Here is an 18,601-nt window from a genome sequence, read left to right on the forward strand (position 1 = left end):
CGAATGGCTCGAAGTTAGCCTAGCTTTGACTTAACAAAGCCATCAACCGGCTAGGAGAATTGCAACACACACGTGTTGGGTTACCGGCAACATGTTACAAGCGCATCAAAGAACACAAGAGTACAAATGGAAAGAACAAGCAAAGATACCGCTTGAATCAATCCGGGAGGTCCACATCTTCTTTTGCTTGGGGATGACATCGATAAGTTCCAAATTGGCATACCTCACTCGCACCGCAGTTGCTGCCATCGGGACCCCAAAGCACGGACAAGAGCCACACATAATGCAGAAGTTTGAAGGCAGGGCCTTCACAGGATGCCTCCAAGGAGGAGAACGGTGGTGAAAACGTTGTCGTCATTGTGGCATAATCCTTGGTTGTGCAGGGCTTTCGCACAGGCCCCAAAACACCATCCTCACACCTCAAACATGTCACCGACCAACTATCAGACACTGGCGACCGTCATTGAGAAGAAACCACCAGCGTCGCCCATGGCACACCGGAATACTTCACGACTAATGCAGAGAAAACTTCCACATTGAGACAACATGAAAATAAGACAAGGAGGAGATGCAGACCAACAAGCCAGACAATATGTGTTTCAAGGGAATACCTTGAAGAAGGGGGCCGGCACGTCTCCATCACCAGTGGTGGTCACACTACCCAACCAGAGCTTTCACCAAGGCGCCATCCATGGCCTGGAGTCGACCGAAACCGTGATGTGGCTGAGAAGGAGTATCAGACACAAAACTTAGACAAATGCGCGGTGTCCCATCTCCAACCAGGAACACCAGCATTGCACATGAATACCCAACGTGCGCGCTCGGGAAGATCTAACTCAACAGCCGAAGCAAGGCCACACCTAGGCTGGGGCATGTAGACGTCAGATCCGTGCATGTTGCCTACCCCGGAAAACTTGCTACCTCCAGACATGCTTGTTGAGTTGTGGTTAAAGGCTATAGCCTAGCCGTTGTGACTACACAAGATGAATAATGAATACTAGATAAATGCAAAGACTCGAGAGGACAAACCAGATGGAAAAGGGAAAGAAAGAAAGAAAGAAAGAAAGAAAGAAAGAAAGAAAGAAAGAAAGAAAGAAAGGAAAAGCACATTATCGAAATGTCGACCACTTGCAAAGGCTCTAGAGGACAAGCTTGTCGAAATGTCGACCACTTGCAATCTGGCATGCACGAACCTTGTCACCTCATGCACACGAGCCACGGTGGCGCGCGACTCATGTGTAACTATGAGGTGAACATATTCTTTCTCCATTGAGATACAATGTGTGCTTTTTTAGAAGTTGTTGGCTAGTCAGTGAATAGGCTAGAGCTACCATTGTTGAATCTTTTTGTGCGGTGGTGATTGCAAAAGTTGACAACTCGTGTGTACTAGATGGCAATGCTTTGTTCCTTCGTCGGCACATTTTTTGGAGATGAAGGCGAACGATAGGTACCTTCCTAGTTTTAACGTATCAAAGGAACAGAAGAATACCCACATAATAATAATTAACAACATTTATCACAAATTTCTACAATTTTATAGAAACGAAGAAATGGTGACTGGTTTAAACTTTTAATCACAAATTGTGGCAATTCTTATTTTCGAAAAAAACAACCAGATTATTTTAGAAGGTTTTTGTAGGTAAATGTTTTCTAAGGTGGTCAGTCACAAAGTCACAACAGGAGTTTGGGTTTCATACATGCTCGTACTGGCTTGGCCCATAACTGGTGGTAAGCCCACAAAGAGCTTCCGGCGCCGCAGGACACCCGAGGATTTCGCTCGCAGCTCGCGGTTGCTGCTCTCCTCCTCGCAGACGCCGGCCGCCGCCTCTCCCCTACCGTGCGCACCTTCCCCCGGCTTCGTCTGCAGCCCGTGTCTCGGTGAGTCTCGCTTCCCTCCTCGGCTCCTCCCCGTCCTCCTTGCTTGAGCCGACCACGCGGCGCACTCGGCTCGCCTCCGTAGCATTTTGTTCATCTGCTCCGTCGAAGAGGCTCTGGCGCCACCGCGCTGCATCAGCATCGATCGGGTCGGTGGATTAAACCGCTCTTCGTGCATTCGCCCCTCCCTTCATTACGTAGTCGCTTGATCTGCAGTTCACGTGTTCGCTGAATTGCTTCTCCTTATATCCGGCCAGTTTATTTGCCACTTGCTTAGCATGCAGTAGACGTGTTTGCGGATTTGCCTCCATGGTTTGATCCCACACTATCTCTATGTATTCTATCTGGTTTAGCTTCGCGTAAGAGGATCTTGTACAATGATTCTTGTGGTTTGTAGTCAGAGAAAATGACTAAGAAAAATGGTGATCCGTTTGTCCTGCCTTCGCACGTGTAGAATCTGAAATTATTGTAGTATGCTAAATGTACGCATGCAACTCTGGTGATGATTTGTCTGCGATGCCGCTCTGCCCTTCAGATGCATTTATCCTACTATTGTTGTAGGAATTCCCAAAATCGTCTGCAACAAACTGTACCTTAAGTTCAACAAATAAATGATGATCCTTTGGTTTACATGACGCATCCGTGGACGCACCATCACTAGTAGTTGGTACAAAAATCGATGGGGCCAGACAGGCTGTTGTAGCATTGAACTTATTTACTGTTGCAAATTGAAATTATCAGTTTGTTATTGAGTTTTCGTAAACCTAATGAAGTAGAATGGATTCAAATGGAAACATATGGAGTATTTCTTCCAGCTGGAAAGGGGAAAGCTAGGAAGAGGGGGTTCCAAAAACTTGTTTGTGAGTGGATTGGAATATCAGGATATGTTAATTGGAACTAACTATTCTTTAAGATGGTTTAATCGTCAACATATTGGTACAGGGCATATTTGTCCAATACCAACGTTACCCACAGGGTAATTCTGTGCTTATAGAAAAATTAGTTAGTACTACAAATTGAGGTTTCTAGGAACGTTGGGTGGCATGTACATTAGCACATGTCACTTATACGACTCTGGTATGTAAATTTCATGCAAGCTCTCGGTTGTTAAAATTAAGTTCATGTTTCGTCTATACAGTGATTGAACAAATAACAGCTTCGTGTCTTCTTGAGGAAAAAGAATAGATTCTTCTTTGAAACTACTTTGTTATGAGTAGTGGAAGTCTGAAACAAAGGTGCTCCTGTTGTAGGCACTAACTCAGTATGTATACATTTTTGTGGAGCAGGGGTACTGTTAGAGTACGTTGGGCCCGTTAGTTTTATGATTTGCTTAGGGGTCAAGTAAGCCTTGCTTGGGAGTCAAGTAAACCTCTCTATATATGGAGAGGAGATGTATCAATCTAATCAAGCAAGAATTAAGAAGGAAATCCCTTCCCTCTTGCCCGGCCGTGGGCAAAAGGCCCCCGGCCGGCCTTCTCGCGCCCTCGCAGCCCTCTCTCTCTCTCCCTCCCAAACCCTAGCAGCACCATAACATTTGGTATTCCCGGGTTCGATCATGTCCAGCCCTCCACCGAGTTCTTCCCACCCGCCGCCGCCGCACTCCGACGTCCCCGCCATTCTCTCCCCGGCGGAGATCACCGCAGCCCTCCGCGATCTCACCACTGCTGTCCAGGAGATCCGCCTCTTCCTGGCCGGTCCCTACGGGCCGCCGCTGCCGGCGGCGCTGCTGCCGTGGCAGCCGACGCACCAGGCGGCCTCCGCCGCGATCGCCGGGCCGCTGCAGCCGACGCTGCTGCTGTCGTCGCCGCCACCCAACGCCGGGCTGCTGCAGTCCCCGCTGCCGCTATCCACCATCTCCGGGCCGAGCCCTACCTCGGCGCCGGGGTCCCTCTTCTCCAGCAGCCGGCCGCCTTCTTCCCCACCGGGACGCTACAGCAGCAACAGCAGCTGCCGCCGCCACCAACGCCACCACTGCAGCTGCTGTCCTCACCGACGCTATCCCTGCCGTTCGGTGGGCAGCTGCAACAACAGCAGCAGTTGTCGTCGCGACCAACACCGCAGCAGCGGCTGCTGCCGCCACCGACGCCGTCCCTGCCTTTCGGCGGTGTGGGAGCGACCTTGGCCCCAGGCTCTACATCGACACCGCCCGGGATGCCCTTCCACCAGGTCTGTTTCCCTCCGTCGCCGTCACCGCTTCCGGCTTGGATCGCTATCCGCCACGTGTCGGCGGCGGTGAGGCTGCAGGCTGCTGCGCGCGGCCTCCTAGTGCGTCGGCGTGTGCGGGAGATGCGTGATCTGCAGCTGCAGCTCCTCCAAGTTGCGCTTCGTTGCGCAACGGACCTCGATCTCGTCCGCTGCGTCGGGGATCTTGGGCGTGCGGTTTGCCCCACGGGCGGCGGACATGTTGTTTTTCCCGCGGGCAGCGACCTCAAAGTCTGCGCCATCGACAGTCATCCGGCAGGGAGAAGGCATGGTGTCACCGACAGGAGCGCACTGCGTAGCACCACTGCATTCCGCCGCCGCCCGCCGCGCGGGCTCCTTTTGTCCCGCTGGTTTCCATGGGATCCAGGTGGCTGTACAGGTGCACGTCCGACGGGCGAATGGTGTCCACTTTATTTTCAGGGGTCAACAATAAAGCGTCCCAGTCTATTTCAGGTTGAGAGTAATAAAACAAGCCGAGATGTAAAAGGCTCATTTTTAGGTGTTAGGATTGTGTTGCGTCGAGTCATGGTTTGTTTCGGTTGCAGCTCGAGGACGAGCTGCATGTCCAGGTGGGGTGTAGTGTTAGAGTACGTTGGGCCTGTTAGTTTTATGATTTGCTTAGGGGTCAAGTAAGCCTTGCTTGGGAGTCAAGTAAACCTCTCTATATATGGAGAGGAGATGTATCAATCTAATCAAGCAAGAATTAAGAAGGAAATCCCTTCCCTCTTGCCCGGCCGGCCTTCTCGCGCCCTCGCAGCCCTCTCTCTCTCTCCCTCCCAAACCCTAGCAGCACCATAACAGGTACTATAGTCTATAGTACGTCACGGCGCTTTGGTGGTGATGGAGGTATCAGTCAACTCCGACAACAAGAGTAAAGGAGTTGGTTGCCAAGATGGAAAGAGCGGTGGTAAGATGCATAATGTCACCATGGGGATGGAGGTATTTGACTGCTCCATCTGCTCCAACCCCCTCAGGTCTCCCATTTTCCAGGTACTAAGTAAACTAGTACACTTCATTTTTTTTATTGTACATAACACTAGCTATCAGATCTACATTTTTTTTTTGTATGATACATTTCAGTGTTCTAAGGGGAATTCCATTTGCTCGCCTTGCTGCAACAAGCTCCCAGAAAGCGACCGGTCCGCTGCCTAGCGCTGCTACATCATGGAGCGCGTCCTCAACTATATGGCATGAGACCTGGAAGACCGGAGGCCTTAGGAGGTCAAGGCAGAGGGTGCAGTCGAGACCCTCCTGGTCGACGGTGGCGCCGGCAGCCTTCATCTTGTTCTTCTTGACGCCTCCGACACCTGCGTCGCCTACCCGCAGCCTCCCTCAGCTCAAGTATCAATGGGTTGGTTTGATTTGTGCTGGTCACTGGTGGTAGTAAATGGGGAGGTGTCAGAGCTAGTCAAAAAGTGTATCGGGAACGTGGAGAGACTGACGACGCGACAAGCCTCGCCGATGAGGACCGGTGCGATAGGTCGCGGGGTCTGACCTGGAAGTAGGAGTGGAACCGGCAGTGGATGGTCCATATTAGTATTTGATATTTGTATTCAGAAAATATAAATGAAAGTGGTAATATTCGAATTTGGACATCAGCCAATATGGATAAAATATCTGAATCTGTTTTAAAAAAACAAATACAAATATGATATTAAATTTTGAAGAAAATATGGATATGAAAATGGATACATCCGTATCTGAATAACATTATGTTAGACAATTTCCGTAATTCGACCCCAATATGCCAATTACCTAACCTAGAGAAACTAACAATTCAGTCAAATGTTCTTTTATGTGATTCAACTTGAAACTATTATAAACTATATCAGTATGTTTATGTCTCTAACATTCTATAGTTGACTCATTATAAAACATGGGTCTATTGTTTTCTTATGTTTGCATCCGTTCCGAATTGAGAAAACATCTGATTCAAATTCGTATTCGATTAGCATCTGCTCCGAATTCGTGTTCACTAACATCTGCATTCATATTCGTTTTGAAAATATGGAAACGGAAATGGGAAGGGCACTATCTGACATAAATCCGATCAGTTTGCACCCCTACCTACAAGTCAGTGCGTTCAATGGTGTAGCCACGGTCCGACCTAAATTTCTAAACATTTGAATTTTTTTGGCTACATTCATCCAACTTGCATACATAGTTTTGGAATAATTTGCTTCGAGCAAATTGATGTAATAAACAAGAAATTAGTAAAAATATAGTAATAGACCCTATCGCCTTTATTTTGCCCCAACCTAGTTATCCTCATCAGAGTGGTAGTAGCGGCGGCACATGAACTCGTCAAAGAGCTTGACGGTTAAAATGTCGCGGCCATCGAACTTGAAGATAAGGAAGTGTCCAACTTGATTAGCGTGCAAGCGGCGAACTGCCTCCAGTTGGTGTGGCGGTACATCTAGCGGACGCGATCGAACAACACCTTCATCGGCCATAGGCCGGGCAACCGCAGTGCGAACTCATGGGGCTCTTGCCCATCGACCACCGACGCGAACTTCTATGGGAGGCGTAGCCTATCCTAGTCCATTCCCAAGTGGATGGTGATGCCGAACTTGAACCCAAAGAGGTCGATGGCACCGAACTCGGGTGATGATGATGGTGAAGGGAACGGCAGTGGTGACGGGGGTGGTGGTGGTGAAGTGGTCTGGCCTCGTCCCCCACGCCTTTTTCGCCGACCTCAGCCTCGGCCATGCCCTGGGCTCGGAGGCCGTTCTAGAGGCCCTCCCCTCGATCTTATGTCGTCGACCATGCCTTGGGCTTGGACCACCACCGATGTAATTCTAAATGCAGTTGCTTTGCGTGCAGTTTCTCACAGACACATATAGTTAGCAGCGTGACAATTTGTACTAATGGTTCATTGTTATAACCTTAATTTTAATATATGGAAAGATCCATTAGCAGCTGTTAGAAATAATCAACGGCGGAGATATTATAAACTTCGATTTTGCACTGATTAATGGTGGAGGTAGTCTAAATAATCAAATTATAAAACCAAGTTTTAGACACAATTTTTGTATCAGTTGTGCATATAGAAAAAAAAGAAACATCTTTTATTAATTAGTGGTGTAGATAGTCAAAAGTGTGATTTTGTACTAATCCAAGTTAAACATTTTGTACTAAATCTGGTGCTTATCCAAACTGAAATTTTATACCAATGGTTTCCGTTTTATAAGGATAATTTTGTACTGATGGTTCCTTGTTAGAACAATAATTTTGGAACATTGTTTTCAATATATGAAAAGATTCGTAGCCAATTGTCACAGATAATCAATCAATGGTGGGGATAATCAAAATAATTAGTTTTGAAACACTTTTTTTTCGCAAGGTTGAAACACATTTTTCTGAATGGTGTAGATACTAGATACAGAGGGAGGAGGAGGAGGCTGTAGCTGCGGAGGAACTTGCTGTTGCTGCTGAGAGCGAGAGATGGGCGACGCCGCGCAACTTCAATGGAGGAGCCCGTCTTTGGAAGAGGTCCTCGTTGCCCGGCAGCATGCTGCTACTGACCAGGCGAGATTGACGGCTAAGGCCCCAAAAGTTGTGTGTGTCCACATGACATGCACAAAAGTGATTTGAGATGGTTCTATATCCAATGCTACCCCCTCCGGGTTTGCCCGGCTTCTCGGACAGGGGGTTCCTACACTTAGGCAGATTCTGCATGTATAGGGGGGAACTCCCTTGGAGGTGAACCGGAGAGAACCTTGGGATCATATGGGATGATCCTTGTTTCCACATGTACCTATGACCTAACCAAGCTCAAACGTAGGCATACGCCCACCGGGGGAACCCCGATGGGATGCAGTCAAAGGGGTAGACGGCGCGGTCAACAGAACTAGGGTTTCGTCGAGAAATCGAGCATCGGACCTAGGGAATGGCCCCAAAAGTTGTGTGTGTCCACATGGCATGCACAAAAGTGATTTGAGATGGTTCTATATCCAATGCTACCCCTCACGGGTGTGCCCGGCTTCTCGGACAGGGGTTCTACACTTAGGGAGTAAATAGGGTTTAGGGTTAGGGTTAAGATTAGTGTTAGTGTTAGTATTTGAGATGATCTATTCTGTTCTTATTATTTGGAATAAATAGTTACAATTTTTATTTAAAAAAATTAAAAAAAAAGAAAAAAAAATAATTGTGCCGACGGTCACCGTCGGCACAACTGGGCCGTCGGCACAGCCAGGCCACTTAACAGTGGCCTCCACACAGCGCGCGGGCCACCGAGCCCATCTCTTCTCCACGCCCGCGCCCGCGCCCACGCCCACACGACCCGCGCCGCCGCCGCCGCCACCCGCCGCCGCCACCCGCTGCCGCCACCCGCCGCCACCCGCCGCCGTCCCTCTGGCCCCCTCGCCTCCGCCGCCCCTGCCTCGCCCCGGCCCCCTCGGATCGACCACCACCCGCCGCCGCCACCCGCCGCCACCACCCGCCGCCGTCCCTCCCGGCCCCCTCGCCCCGGCCCCCTCTCCTCCGCCGCCCCTGCCTCGCCCCGGCCACCTCGCCTCCGCAGCTGCTTCGCCCCGGCCCCCTCGCCTCCGCCGCCCCTGCCCGCCGCCGCCCACTGCCACGCCCTCCTCTTGCTCCGCCACCACCGGCCGACGCTCGCCCCGGTCCCCTCGCCTCCGCTGCCCCTGCCTCGCCCCGGCCCCCTCGCCTCCGGCTTGATGGTAATTTTTCTTTTTTGCTTTTTATTTTTGTATCTATTTAGTAGTTAGTTATTGAGTAGTTAATAGCTAGTTAGCTAGTTAGGGTAAATTGAAATGGAAAATGAAATTGAAATGCTAATTGAAATGCTAATTGAAATGCTAACTGAAATTGAAATGCTAATTGAAAATGAAAATGAAATTGAAATGCTAATTGAAAATAAAATTGAAATGCTAAATGAATTGAAATTGAAATGCTAATTGAAATGCTAATTGAAATTGAAATTGAAATCTATTTAGCGATGAATTTGCATTGACAAACTTTTATTATTTTAACTAGGTCCCATAGTGAGCATCACGCTTGACGATCCCGGATCTTGCGGCGCATCTCTACGGCCGTCGACATCGCCGGTTGTTCGACTACTTCCTCTACAGCCGAGGGTGAGCTGAATTGCCGACTCCCCCTTCGCATTTTTTATGTCACTAGATTTAATTTCTCCGTCAAATCGCGTAACCTAGGTGTCAATTCCCGTCCATAGCGTTACGCGGATAAATATGCATTAGTGGTCAGCATATTTTGAACCGTAACGCTTGTGGCATTTACGGGACAGTCGCCGGACCCGTAGTTGGGTACGTTTTCCATGTTCTGCTCGGGTGCGAGACAGGATTTCGTCAGCGCCTCCCTGTTGTTCTCCGGATGCACATCCTCTCGGCTTTTTGCCGAGACGTGTATCGGGAGAGCAGCGGGGAGGTGCTGCGAAATTCTGTCTCGCACCCGAGCGTAACGTGGAGAACGTGCCCAACTACGGGTCCGGGGCTGCTAGGAGCCCACCTAGTAGAGATGTAGGTTGATGCACGCGTTTTCGCCGGTAGAAAAATAAAAATATGATGCATTCAATTTCATGCTACTATTTGTTGTTTGTCACGCAATAAAGCAGGATGGCTGATAATGAGTGGATGTACAGTGGCCGTGTTAGTTCGACTCAAGTGACAGATGAATGGAAATGGAAGACCGATTTGTTAGTGAAGGAGTTAGCTCGTGGTTCGAAGGGGATTATTCGTCCCCGTTGCCCTTGCAATGTCTGCAGGAGGCGTCATCCTAAGGATATTCTAGAGATGACTAAACACCTTTGGTGGAATGGGTATATGCGTGACTACGACCCGCCGGTCGACTTTTCTCGGCACGAACGTGATAGAGGTGAGGTGATGCGGCAGCGGATCGATGGCAATGAGAACGATGGCATCTTAAACTTGCTAGATGATCTTCGGGATGCTGACATGCCAGAGTTACCATGGGACGAACAGTCTGAACCGGAGGAACCGCCTGAACCGGAGAGACCGCCACAACCGGAGGAACTTCCAGAGGAGGAACCTGAGCCAACCGCGAGGGCCTTCATTGATATGATGGCCTCAGCTAGGAGGCCTCTATACCCGGGTGCAAAAATGTGTCAACTTGATGGCATCACGCAGTTGCTAGCCGACAAGTGCATGTTTGAGAGTACTCGAGCATCCTTTGAAAAGACTCTGAGCACAGTAGGTAACATGTTGCCTGAAGGTCATTGCTTGCCCAAGACCATGTACGAAACGAAGAAAATCTTGAAAGCATTGAAAATGGATTATGTAACATATGATGTCTGTCCAAAACTTTGCCTTTTGTTTTGGAAAGACTATGCGGATGACAAATCTTGTGCCAAGTGTGGTCACTCTAGGTATCATGAGGTAGATGTAGGCAATGGTCAGAAGAGGCAGACAAAAGTAGCCATAAAGATTCTTCGTTATCTCCCATTCATCAAAAGAATCCAGCGGCTTTACATGTTCGAGGAGACTGCCAAGCAGATGACATGGCATAAGACCGGGATAAGATTGCAAGACGAGAAGAAACGGGTACCCATGGTACATCCATCTGATGGTCAATCATGGAAGCACTTCGATGAAAAGCACCCAAATGAGGCAAGTGAGGCTTGGAATGTTAGAATTGCGATAGCAACCGATGGATTCAACCCATATGGTATGTCGACTGCCGCGTACAGCTGCTGGCCCGTGTTTGTTATTCCGCTCAATCTCCCTCCCGGAGTCGTAATGCAAAGGAAGAACATATTCTTGTCGATGATCCTTCCAGGGCCTGAATATCCAGGGAAGAAATTGAGTGTCTTAATGCAACCACTTGTGGATGATTTGCACCACTCGTGGCATCACGGTACATTGACATACGACCGAGTATCAAAGAGAAACTTCATCATGAAAGTTTGGTTCCACTATTCGATGCATGACCTACCCGGCACGCCCTATTCTGTGGGCATAGTACAGCTGGTAAGTTTCCATGCCCAGTGTGCAGGCACGAACTAGAATTCAGGCACCTAAAAGCTGGACACAAATATGTTGCATTTGACAAACACCGCAAGTTCCTCAGTCCAGGGCATCGGTTCAGATCTGACAAGAAAAACTTCACGAAAGGCGTAGTTGTGCTTGAACATAAAGAAATACCAAAGTTCAATGGTGCAACTGTTGATGCTGAGCTACGTGCTCTCCAACCTAGTAAGGAACCCGGCCACCAATTTGAGGGATATGGTAAAACGCACAACTGGACTCACATAGCAGGCATATGAGCTCGAGTATTACAAGGACCTTGAACTTCCCCATAATATCGATATGATGCACACCGAAAGAATTGTGGGGAGGCATTCCTTAACACCTGCTGCAACATACCAGGCAAGTCAAGGGATAATGTTTCAGCTAGAGTCGATATTGAGGAGATATGTGACAGGGTGGCTCTACACATGCAGCCTCCTGAGGGCAATCGAAAAGGTTGGTTAAAGCCGCATGCCAAATCTTGTCTTGATAAGCGCCGACAAGAAGGAGGCATTTACGTGGCTCAAATATGACGTGATGTTCCACGATGGTTATTGTTCGAATATGAGTAAGGGAGTCAATCTTGCTACAGGAAAAATAAACGGGCTCAAGAGTCACGACTATCATATATGGATTGAGCGGCTGATGCCAGTGATGCTTCGAGGGTATCTCCCCGATCATGTCTGGCGAGTGCTTGCGGAGGTGAGCCATTTTTTCCGCATGCAGTCTGTGCTAAGCAGATATGTACCGAGGTGATTGAGAAGCTGCAGCAGCAAGTGCCGGACATGCTATGCAAGTTAGAGATGATATTCCCCCAGGCTTCTTCACTCCGATGTTACATCTCATCGTGCATCTCGCCAACGAGGCACTCTTGGGGGGACCGGTGCAGTATCGTTGGCAGTTTTGTATTGAGAGGGAGTTCAAATATATTCGGTACAAATGTGGAAACAAAAATAAGATTGAAGCATGCATAGCTGAGGCAACTCTCCTCCATGAGATGGCAGACGCCACGACAATGTACTATGCCAATGATGTGCCCACTAAGCATAACCCGGTCGCTCGGTACAATTCCGATGAGCCCAACCGTGACCCAAAGCTCTTGCTCTTCAAATATCCCGGTGGCAAGGCCGGTGCCTCAAAAGTGGAGAACATTTCGCCAGAAGAGAAGGATTGCATAATGCTTTACGTGCTTATGAACATGGAGGAAGTGGTCGATTTCATGAGATAAAATGATGAACCAATTACTTTGCAACCAGTAACTTGGTTTTGGTCTAATACGTATTTTCTCCTTTCAGCCAATTCCATGATGAAATGTGGTCAGGAAGAAATGGTCCCACTCCCACGCAGTGGTACACTCTTCTGAAAGAGGGTGCCCCGCCCTTAAATAAAAGCTTCGTGAACTGGTTCCATGAAAAAGTAATTTCTCAAATGTTCCTCTTACTTTGCAATCCGTGACTTGTCTTATTACACGTAACTAATGCACAAAATAATCTGAACTGAACTTGTAGGGAGCTGATCCCAACGTTGAGATGACAGATGAGTTGAGATGCGTTTCCCAGGGTTTTAACCGTAGAATCCATACGCATGAGAAGTATGATGTAAATGGGTATCGCTTCCATACGGAGTTTCACCAGAAGAACCGGCCTAATGCAAAAACAATAAATACTGGGGTCTACACCCGCGGAGCCGATGATCTTGATTACCATGGAAGGTTACAAAAGGTATACGAGTTGACGTTCAACAACGCAAACATAGAACTCAAGCTCTTTGTGTTCAAATGCCACTGGTTTGACCCACGCGGTGGAATGAGAAGCACCCCCTCCATTGGTTTAGTTGAAGTTAGGCCTACAACCACCTACAGCGGATCCGACGTCTATGTTGTGGCTCACCAAACCAAGCAAGTTTATTATTTGTCCTACCCATGTCAGAATGAGGAACTCATGGGCTGGGAAGTCGTGTTCCAGGTATCGCCACATGGTAAGAGCATCCCCACTCGTTGGCGCTCCCCACGCCCAAATCCGGCGAAATTTTCGTCCAGATTGGATGAAGTTTTGGCGTGGGGAGCGCCGAAGTTCCAGCCGTCCCCCCGGCAGGAAACCCCCAACCTCGACCATTTGACATATTTCAAACAAATTCAACATAAAATTTAACAAGTTCGGCAAACAAGAGGACGAAAATTGCTGAAACAAATTCGGCGATAACAGTACAATGTTTAACAAGTGCTGAAACAAATGAAGCACACAAATTTCACAATTTTTCAAACAAATTAAGACAGACTAGTTGGCGTCGGCGTTGGCGTTGCCTCGGAGCCTCCATATGTGCTCCACCAGATCATCTTGCAGCAGCTGGTGCATTGTAGAGTCTCGAATCTCCTGGCGCATAGCAATGAAGGCGGCCCATGATGGAGGCACCTGGTGATTAGGCTGTGCAAGAGGACCCTCTCTCTCATATGGTGCTTCTTGCTCAGCCAGAGGAACCGGATGCTTTCGCTCATCTTCAATAATCATGTTGTGTAGGCACACACAGCAGTTCATCACCTCCCACATCTGATCTTTGGACCAAGTCATAGCGGGGAACCGGACGACAGCAAATCTCTGCTGTAGGACACCAAATGCTCGCTCGACGTCTTTTCGGCAAGCTTCTTGTTTCTTGACAAACTCGCAAAGTTTGGGGGTGCTAGGGTTGGAGATCGTCTTCACAAATGTTGCCCACTTTGGATAGATACCGTCTGCAAGGTAGTATCCTTTGTTGTAGTGCCGACCATTGATCACATAGTCCACCGGGGGAGCATGACCCTCAACAAGCTTGGAAAAGACCGGGGAGCAGTTTAGGACGTTGATGTCATTGTTGGATCCAGGCATACCAAAGAAAGAGTGCCAAATCCATAGATCATGGGTAGCCACTGCTTCAAGTATCACAGTGCAGCCTTTTTTGTGACCCTTGTACATTCCCTGCCACGCAAACGGATAGTTCTTCCATTGCCAATGCATGCAGTCAATGCTTCCAAGCATCCCTGGAAAACCTCTAGCTTCATTTGTTGCAAGGATCCTACGAGTGTCTTCGACAGTGGGTGATCTCAAGAAATAGTCCCCGAACACTGCTATGACGGCCCCCGAGAACCGGTAGAAACAATCAAGGGCGGTGGACTCCGCCATCCGAAGATAGTCATCCGCAGTATCACCGGGAGCTCCATACGTGACATCCTCATAGCCACTGTGCACTTCTGAGTGACGAAAATCCAACCAAACCGGTGCAATCCGCCTTGCATCTGAAGTAGGGATCAAAGTGGCGGATGGCATACACAATTTGCGAAATAGCTTTCTGCTCATCCTGAAACGACGCGCTGGAAAAGCAGTCTCACCGTGCAATGGATTGTCGGCGAAGTAGTCGGCGTACAACATGCAGTAGCCCTCCATTCGCTGTCTCGGCTTGCACTTCCGGCGACCTCGTGCCGACCCACCACGCCGACGAGTTGCCAGTCCGGCGTACATGCTTGCCAAGCAACCAAGGATCATCATGTGCTCGTCGTCTTGGGCGGCTGCTGCCATCTCTTCTTGCATAAGCTCGACGAACATCTGCTCCTCCTCTTCGTCCGAGTCCATGGCCGGCGAGGCAAATGGACGAACACCTGACGGGCGTGGTCGAGGCAACCCGAGCCGCGAGCGACGACGAGCAAGCAGGCCGGAAAACAGGCCGGCGGAAGAGCAGCCAGATAGGCCGTCGTCCAAACACGGCGGAATATAGGCAGGTGGGGAAGGAGTGGCGGCGCAATCTGGGCAACAAGCCGGCGGGGTGGTGCCGGCGGCGAGAGAGATACGAGGGGTGGGGGAGATTTTGAGCGACGTGGCGGTGGGGTTCGTGCGTCGAGTCACCGACAGATCGGGCCCTTCCCCGCTTTTCACTCGTCCGAGTCCCGAGAGCTCCAGGGGGCCGGGGGCGGGGGATCGCCGGATGAATTTAGGCCCAAATCCGGACGAAAACGAGGAACCGGGGCGCGGCGGGCCGCCGTCCGGATGGAAAAAACGCTCGCCGGGGGCCTCCTCGGGGGGACGAGTGGAGATGCTCTAAGCTACCCATCCCCTCCGAGGACGATTACAACAACATTGACCCGGTAACATATGAGGGAATTTTCTATCAAGAGGAAGAGCAGTTCGGGGCTCTTCAAATAGACATAGGTCTTCAGGATCTCCACAACGATGTACAAATGCGTGGTGAGACCGTGGTGGACCTGAAGGACATAGCTATGCTCACCAAGCGCCATGCGAACAAAGACAACATTGTCGAGACTCAACCGGAACCCAATGCCGACGATGAATACTCATATGATACTGATTTTGATAGTGAGGCTGAGAACCCAATGCCTAGAGATGAGAGTGGTGATGAATGGTGAGGGTCTTTTATGCTTAGTACCTACATTATCATTATGCTTAATACATACATTTGTCATTATGCTTAGTACCTACATTATCATTATGCTTAATACATACATTTGTCATTATGCTTAATACCTACATTTTTCATTATGCTTAGTACCTATATTTGTCATTATGCTTAGTGTTTACTCATTTTCAACATGCTTATTAATTATTTTCTCTTTTCTTATGCAGGTAATTGCCCAATATGAGCGGACGGAAGGCATCATCGAGCTCCTTGCTTGATCAGATGCATCAGCGGAAGCCAGGGCCGGGTGCTTCCAGACGGAGTGGAAGACCCATTGTTCCCACCCGGCGTTACGAAGACGCAGACGGAGGACGGGGAGGACGAGGGGGAGGACGAGCTGGAGGACGAGCTGGAGGACGAGGGGGAGGACGAGCTGGAGGACGAGGGGGAGGACGAGGGGGGAATGCACAGCTCCTTCTAGCTGACATTCCCTCTGCTTCTGGCTCAGTGGCTTCACAGTCTATGGATGAGGAGGAGGACACTAGGGAGGAGGAGGAGGACACTAGGGAGGAGGAGGAGGAGTCTAGGGACGAGGAGGCTTCGACGGAGATGGCTCCGAAGAAGTTGCGGATTCGTGGGGAAGCGCAGGTTCCCGATGAGAGTAAGGAACCTGCTACGGAGGATGAGAAGTGGCTCCTTGTCCCAGGAAAGATAGAGTAAGTAGTAAGGTGATTTCATTTTCGTTATGACACTTAGCATTTTCTAATGTTTGATAATTGTGCAGGAATTTCACATACACGGGGAAGAATGTCCGCGTGCCAGGGAGTCTGATTGGAGCTGCTATTAGGAAGTACTGGCCGGGGATGTACACTCCGGTCCTTGGGGGCGAGTCCAAGCTAGCCTACACTTGGGAAGACTTTGAGATAGCGCCTTACCCTGGCTTTACTTCCGCCGCCGACGCCGTGATCAAGAAGTTTTGGGTACGTAATGCATACTCTTTGGGTTTCGTTCATATGTAGTTGATAACCCCACCGTGATAACTCATGCCTCTCATACTTTCTGTTATGCTTGATTGCAGCGCAATTATAGGGTGGCGACTGAGCATAAGGAGAGGGCGGACGTGGTGCTCCGTAACATGTGTCGGAAGTTGACACGGCAGCAGTGGTACAACCAGAGGATCACGTGCATCGGCCACTTCTATGCTGAGCAGGGCGTAAGGTACACAAAGCCTGAGATTGTGCAGGGACTCGCCCCGGCTATGACGATAGATGACTTCATGTCGGTAAGTAATTGTCAATGCGATTCTATGTACCGCGGCTAACTTGCAACTATATTGTTTGTTCTTCAAATGAGTTTTGATTTTGCAGGTTGTACCACATTGGGCTGATAATAATAAGAGGGCCGCCTTCATGGAGTTGGTCAAGAATTGGGTCGGCGAAAACCCCGATTTCAAGGCCGTGAGCGACCGGAACAAGGCCAACCGTGGGAATCAGGGAACACACACTGCGGGGAGCAGCAGCACCGATCGCTATCGGGAGCGTCTGGTACATATAAAAATGGAACAAGCTGCATTTTTTGATTTTCGATGATATGCATAACATTTGTTTTGTGATGCAGGGGAAGAAGCTCGGGAGGGAACTTGGTGAGATGGAAGCGTGGACGCACCTGAAGCGGGTGAGGCCCCGTCCGAACGAGCCTCGGCCCGCGCGGGAGAGGTCCTACGGCCAGGCCAAAGAGAACAAGGAAAGATACTTGCGAGGAGTACGCCAAGCTCCATCCAGAGGTGGAGGACCCTATGACCGAGCCGGTCGACGAGGTGGCGATGATGTCGGCGGGTCCGGCCAGCCGCATGGACGTCCTGCCTGCCTTGCTGGGGGTTTCAAGCCTCAGAGGAACTTCACGCAGATCAAGGCTACCCTCCCCTCCGGCAGCTACGCTACCTCCTCGCGGACTACATGCCGTTCTCGGGTAGAGGTTGATGTAAGTCATCCACACTTTCATCCTCTGTTTTGACTCTTATTCCTGAATGGCTATGTTGATGAGACGCATTATTTCTGAAATTGTAGACTCAGCTCGAGGAGGCCTATGCAGTAGCTTACGAGGAGTATCTCGAGAAGATTAAGGAGCATGACCTTGTGAAAGATGCCTATGTCCAGTGGACGAGCAACCAGATGGCGGTAAGTTTCAATCTCTATGGTTGCAAAACATCATAAGTCCCCATGTTTGAATCTGAGCTATCTCTCCCGTTTCTTGCAGAGTTTCACTCGGTTCATGATGTCTGGAGTGCGAGAGGAACCACTCCCAGAGCCACCTCATCCGGGGCCGACGCCAGTGTTCCCGTCCAAGGAGGAGTTCTATATCATGTACAAGCGTCAGCGTCAGTTGACCCCGGTAAGTTGCTAACTTGGCTAAGTTGCTAACTTGGTGTGACATGGCTAAGTTGCTAACTCCCTCCAACATGTAGGGATTGGGAGAATCCGGGAACGACACTCCTTGTGGTACGCCGATGCACCCCGGTCGCCATTCTCCTGGTGCTTCTGCCGAACCTCGGCATTTTTCTGGTTCCGGTGGCTCTCGTCGTGGTTCTACCTCCCCGAGCACCGTCGAAATACAGCGGCCTCACTTCACCCACTCGGAGCTAGATCGTCTGTAGCTAGATCGTCACTCGGGTGGTGCACCACCATAGTTTCTACATTGTACTAGCACATGATGACACGCTCCATCTTTGTAGTGGATCCGGTGTATGTACCATGGTCTTGTATGCTATATTTGTGCTATTTGTGAGATTTGATGCTATATTTGTGAGATTTGGTGCTATACGGTGATATCTTTGTGCTATATGGTGCTATATATGTTACTGGATATTCAATGTTATAATATGTGCATTTTGTGCGATTTTCTGAGCAAATTGAGCCAAAATGGGCAAAATCAGAAAAAAAACTGGGCCGGCTGTGCCGACGGTGTTACCGTCGGCACAGGCCCATAGCTGTGCCAAATGGCAGGGTCTGTGCCAACGGTGACACCGGCGGCACAGCCGGCCCAGGTGGCGCGCGCTTTTTCCAGTTCGAATAGTCACCGTTTTGCCGGCAGTTCTGGGAAAAAAAAGGAAAACTGTGCCGACGGTTACACCGTCGGCACAG

At 49.6% G+C, this 18,601-nt stretch overlaps 2 protein-coding genes across 2 annotated transcripts; both read left to right on the forward strand.

Annotated features, from left to right (window-relative positions):
* The first annotated feature begins 1,697 nt into the window (after window positions 1–1,697).
* LOC139837829 (uncharacterized) lies at window positions 1,698–5,514 on the forward strand. Its single transcript, XM_071827123.1, has 3 exons — window positions 1,698–1,878; window positions 3,299–5,067; window positions 5,158–5,514. Exons 1-2 carry the CDS (start codon window positions 1,698–1,700, stop codon window positions 4,708–4,710), a joined length of 1,593 nt encoding a protein of 530 aa, XP_071683224.1. The 3' UTR covers window positions 4,711–5,067; window positions 5,158–5,514.
* Window positions 4,918–17,260, forward strand: LOC139837830 (uncharacterized). Its single transcript, XM_071827124.1, has 8 exons — window positions 4,918–5,051; window positions 5,158–5,216; window positions 15,970–16,177; window positions 16,246–16,441; window positions 16,540–16,743; window positions 16,829–17,005; window positions 17,079–17,135; window positions 17,243–17,260. The coding sequence occupies exons 1-8, from the start codon at window positions 4,918–4,920 to the stop codon at window positions 17,258–17,260; spliced, it is 1,053 nt and encodes a 350-aa protein (XP_071683225.1).
* Window positions 17,261–18,601: the final 1,341 nt, after the last annotated feature.

The sequence above is a fragment of the Lolium perenne genome, chromosome 3 (genome assembly GCF_019359855.2).
Source record: "Lolium perenne isolate Kyuss_39 chromosome 3, Kyuss_2.0, whole genome shotgun sequence".
NCBI lineage: Eukaryota > Viridiplantae > Streptophyta > Magnoliopsida > Poales > Poaceae > Lolium > Lolium perenne.